Below are 5,247 nucleotides of genomic sequence, written 5' to 3'. Positions count from 1 at the left end.
TATATAATAATAATAATATATATATATATATATATAATAATAATAATATATATATATATATATATATATATATATATATATATATGCTTATACAAATATAAATATAAATTTAAACATATATATACCGCACATACTATATAACACATTTTAAATATGTTTACACACAAACACACACACACATATATGTATATATATATGGTCAATACTGGACACCGTGCAGTGGTCAGTGGTTACTATAGATTGTGATAGTAATCATCGCGATCCTCACTGTCACGCACACCTATGGTGCATCCTCACCAGCACAATTACTAATATATAATTCAAAAGACAAGCAGATGTGCAGATAGTTGGACGTAGTAGTGTTGACATGAACAAGGACAAGGAAACAAATCCTCAATTGTATACTTACCGAACGAAACCTTCATATTTGGTGTAGTATGTCAGGGTTATCTGGAACAGCTATCCTTTAACATGAAATTTTATTGATGTATGAATATGAACGCTTGAGGGCGAATTGCAGACTCTATATATTGTTCGTACAATGAAGTATCGTATAAAAAAACGGTCTACTGTATATTATGTATCGACTTAACCTACAGTAGTAACTGTTTACAGTACGGGTCAATCTGTGGATCTATGGCAAAGTGTCACATGAAAGTCTGTTTGTACAGTCCGCACAAAAAGACATTATTTTCAATTGTCACCTCTTCCTTTCATTAAAAACATATTAAATAATTTAGAATAATTTAAAACATATTTGCGACATATATTTCTGATAATTTCTGATATCTTTCTACATCCAGATTTCGTCAGTTTTGAAGCAAAATACTTCAGCAACCTTTTGGTAAGCGATATAAACCTATTTAAAAACCTACATGTACTATGTTTGAAACTAGCTGATCCTGCGGATAAATGTTCCAATTTCGTAGACACTTCTTTCTTTTGCACACATTCATCACTATTCTTCAACTTTCAGCAGGCGATTTATACGAATTTACGTTACTATGGTAAACATTTATGAACTTATTGTTAAAAATACAATGAGTTGTCTTTTTTTTACTTGAAAACAAGGTGTATAACAACAGGTTAAGATGCGCCGATGTGGATTCAAAATCTGTATTGATACTCTTGAACTAATGTACCAGATTGTAGCTATGTATCAACTTAATAGAGCATATATATTGCACCCATGGTGGCCTTGTAGATTGTGTTTTCTGAGATGCAATCCTGTTTGTAGACTTATGTTTGTAGCAACGGTTAATATGTACGAATAGAAGTAGTGCAGCTTAAGAACATACATACATCTATACAATCAAACAATCAAACAAACACTCACACACACGCACACACACACATATATATATATGTATATATATGTATACATATAAATACATACATACACACACACGCATATATATATATATATATAATGCATACTTGCGTATATACACACATACACACATACACACATTTATAAATACGTACATACATACGTATATACATACATGGATAGATACATACACACATACATTCAACATATATACAGTCGCCGTGCTTGGATTACGAGGTGATTATTGTGTAGTTTCTATAGAAGATCCTTTTTAATGTTCCTGTCACCGGGTCCACATGTTCACTTCGTACAGGTAAGGATACTTCGGCTCCGTGAACTGGAACTATCCGGTGAATCCGGACATGTAAGTGTAAACCAATTCTTATATTGTATAATTAATATTTCAAATATAGTCATTTCCAATGTAAGTTATAAGTATTTATTCGCAGGTCCGTCTTCTTGCAATGGTTCCAGTACGCGAAGACGCAGGATTCTCACATGTACACAAGTTAGTGTAGGAACGCCAAAAGGAATATTCCAAAGCAATTACACAATGATCAACTTGTATTCCAAGCACGGCGATATAGTGTCTGGATGCGAGACACATGGGTAAGAATTATTCATGGCTATATATACATATATATTCATATACATAAATATATATACAAGTATATAGTATATACATATACATACATATACATAAATATATATGTATATACATGTATATATACATATTCATATATCTATATTTAACCCCTGTTTTTAGTTGCACAAACACACACACCTATATATATATATATATAATATACATATACTCTAAGCACACATCCACCTACACACACATTAGGTTTTATTCTATTGTATGTATATATATTTATATATATGGCTGTTCGGCCAGGTTAATGTATGGTTATATATCCAATTTTGATATTTTTGATATTCACGGCCGATTCTGCTGGTATGTTCAGACTATCTACGACATATGCTACCGAACACACTCTGGATCATTCCTATGCTCAAACTGAAGACACCTGGCAAGTGTAGGCTCCGGTGAATCTAGAATTGGGAATTCTATACCGAATAAATCTCGTAGCACAGTACACACTGCAGTGCCTTTAATTGATGGCTCGGTAGCCGTTGCATTCCAAGCACTCGGACTATCTGCGCTATCTTGTAAACCACTTTGAGTGTATAAAGCCATAGGGGTGTTTTGCTGCTTACATGCATCTCTAAGCCTTTGCTTCATACTACCGTCGGGCTTGATACTGACCTCTGTCCCGTCGCCACAAAGGTATGACCTACATTGGTCGAAGCCATTGCATTTGGGGAAGTGTTGAACAATGTGATCGGTGAAGTATTCATTGACCTTGTTGTGTTGAAAATTGTAGAGACTGACGCGGTTGGTGTGTAGGCAGTTGCTGTAGTCTGTGCGTGAACGGCAGGCGTCGAACTTGGGTCCGTAGATGGCATGTGTTTGCATAAGTCCCTTGTGGAGGCAATAATCACATCTCGTTAGTGACCCACATGGGCCTCCGTGTTTCACGGCAAAGTTTGCTGTGTCTGGTAAGGATACGTAATAGAATCCTCTATCTTTGACACTTCCTGGAACAGGGGCGTTCTTGGTTTGGCCTTGAAATGGGACGGAACCTTTTTTATCACCTCTGATACTATCAATTATATGTAAAAAAGCGATGCGGTTGATGGCGTCATCCGAATCGAACCGTGATAGCACCAGGACACCGTTGCGGCTTATGTCGAAAACCTTCTTTGTTCGGTAGTCTCCAAAATGTATACCCTCCCACTTTGTGACTGTATCTAATCTTTTAAGCACAGCCTCTCTTGCTTCAGGTACGAAAGACTCGATTTCTACCATCCGGCTTTGTTTGTAGTTCTGTGTGTGTCGCTTAAATCTACGCGTGATTGTCGCAACAGCTGCAACACACGTGGCATCGTAAAGCATTAATTCTGAATCAAACTGCCATCGTATCCGCACATTGTCATGCTTATTCCCGTGTGCGTACAGGTCGTCTATGGCCAACATGACTGATGGGACGGCTATGCGTATTAAAAGCTCACACTTACCCGTGTACGCATTGCGAGCACCTTGCGATAGCTTACGAGGGTCAGTCCCGCTGAAGAACCTCGTGCCTATCACATAATAAATTGTATTATCCTCTTCTGATTGTCGGATTGGTGCTGATTCTCTGTTCGAATCCACCTTCTGAATGGTGCTCTCTGTACTGATTATGTTATCCGGACTTGTACTCTCTGAGCTATTTATGAACTCTTGACTTCTTGTATCATCTACAAGACGTGTTTCTGTTTCGGATTCTTCCGGTCGCAAATCTGCAGACCCCGATTCCCTAACATTGGCTGGTCGATCTTGATTGTTCTGATTGTTTTCTGGAGTTACAAGTATGTCTACGGCACTTCCGAATTTAGTTGCTTGCCTCGACTGACCGTTTGAGTTATCGATATACGCCCGACTACTGGGTGCTGTGACAATATTTGGGTATGTTGTGCGGTATCGAGAAAAAGCCCCGGTAAACCCCGCACATAATGTAAGACTAAGCACAATCACAATCACGGAGAGTGCCGCACGCGATTGCTTCAACACCATACCAGCTTCACGCCACGTTTTTTTTAGTAGTATACATAAATGATATATTTATATATATAAATGAACACTTCTAAATTCATATTTACATGAATGCTATGCCGCTGTGATTGTGCGAGTTTTTTTTCTTTGGAAGATCACATGTTAAACCGAAACGAGCACAGCCTTCTATTTGTTTTGTTTTGTTCTATAACTTTTGCTAAAAAAAAAATACAATTGCACAACAAATAGCAAAATAAAATAGATGAAATAAAAAATTTGAAAATAATTTACTTCGAGAATCGAGAGTCATCGACTCGTCCTACGGTTTCTATTTCAATGTGTTTTGTTATGCAAAATATAAGAGATTTTATTAGAGATATGTAATATTTCAGATTTGAAGGTAAATATGTACAAATATTATTATTATTATGTACTGTACAAATGTACTGTATTTATTTTTGTTTTGTTCGAATATTGTTTGATTTCAACAAAAAATGATGACATCAATCCAGATCAAGTCTTCGCACAAGAGAATAGTTCAAACTTCAAGGCAAGTCAAAAAAAATATTTTATGCGTTTGAGTCATCAGTCATCACTGTTCACAGTTCAGTACATAGTTCACACACTCGCGTTCACAACTTCACAGTTCACTCTTTCCAGTCACCCAGTCATCACACTTGAAAGTTGCACTTGTGTGACACTTTACACTCCACGAGAGTCCAGTACTCCAGTAGTCCACAGTTTGCGTTCTTTTTTGTAAATAATGTACGTATTTATTTTAAAACAATTTAAAAAAATATATTCCATAGACTCAGACTTTTTGCATTTGTTCTTTTTTTAAAAACAAACCCACATCTATAAATTTGTAAGATTCAGCAGTGACACATTCTTCTGGGCTTTGATTGGTTACTCTACCACAGAGCAGAATACACTGTGCACTACCGCACCCCAGCTTTGTGCAGTTAGTCAGTCAGTAACTACTCACTACTCACTGCAGTGAGCAGTCTGCAGTTCTGCACTGTCTGCAGAGTGTGGGACTTTGTGAGTGTGGCTGAGTGTACTGTGTCAGACTGTAAGACAGTCAGACAGAGTGGCAGTAAAGTCTGTGGCAGTGTGGCTAATTGGCTATGTATGAGTAGTACTCTGTGAAATCTAATTTTAGTACGGCGCGCATACGAATAAATCTCACTGACTCACAGACTCGGTATCACACCCATAAAATCACTCATATGCAAAATACATTTTTTAAAATAAACAAAATAATCGAAAATAAAGAATAGGTAGCTAAAGTATATATATAAATATATATACATATATA

The 5,247-nt window shown here is 36.6% G+C and overlaps 2 protein-coding genes across 2 annotated transcripts in view; both read right to left on the bottom strand.

The window, feature by feature from the left end:
- Nucleotides 1-627, bottom strand: part of SARC_06139 (hypothetical protein) — a 5,845-nt gene extending 5,218 nt beyond the window's left edge. The window contains exon 1 of the mRNA XM_014299976.1: nucleotides 410-627. Coding sequence (XP_014155451.1) covers nucleotides 410-425 — 16 coding nt within the window. The 5' untranslated portion in view covers nucleotides 426-627. The remainder of the gene's footprint in view (nucleotides 1-409) is intronic.
- A 1,423-nt stretch (nucleotides 628-2,050) lies between these two features.
- On the bottom strand, nucleotides 2,051-3,962 carry SARC_06138 (hypothetical protein). The gene has a single exon (XM_014299975.1). It carries the CDS (start codon nucleotides 3,948-3,950, stop codon nucleotides 2,316-2,318), a length of 1,635 nt encoding a protein of 544 aa, XP_014155450.1. The 5' UTR covers nucleotides 3,951-3,962; the 3' UTR covers nucleotides 2,051-2,315.
- Between the last annotated feature and the right edge of the window lie 1,285 nt (nucleotides 3,963-5,247).

Source organism: Sphaeroforma arctica (genome assembly GCF_001186125.1).
Source record: "Sphaeroforma arctica JP610 unplaced genomic scaffold supercont1.426, whole genome shotgun sequence".
Taxonomy (NCBI): domain Eukaryota; class Ichthyosporea; order Ichthyophonida; genus Sphaeroforma; species Sphaeroforma arctica.
This window is presented reverse-complemented; position numbering and strand designations above follow the sequence as displayed.

Coding starts and splice junctions, on each gene's coding strand:
- SARC_06138 (XM_014299975.1), bottom strand. CDS start 3,950: ATGGTGTTGAAGCAATCGCGTGCGGCACTCTCCGTGATTGTGATTGTG.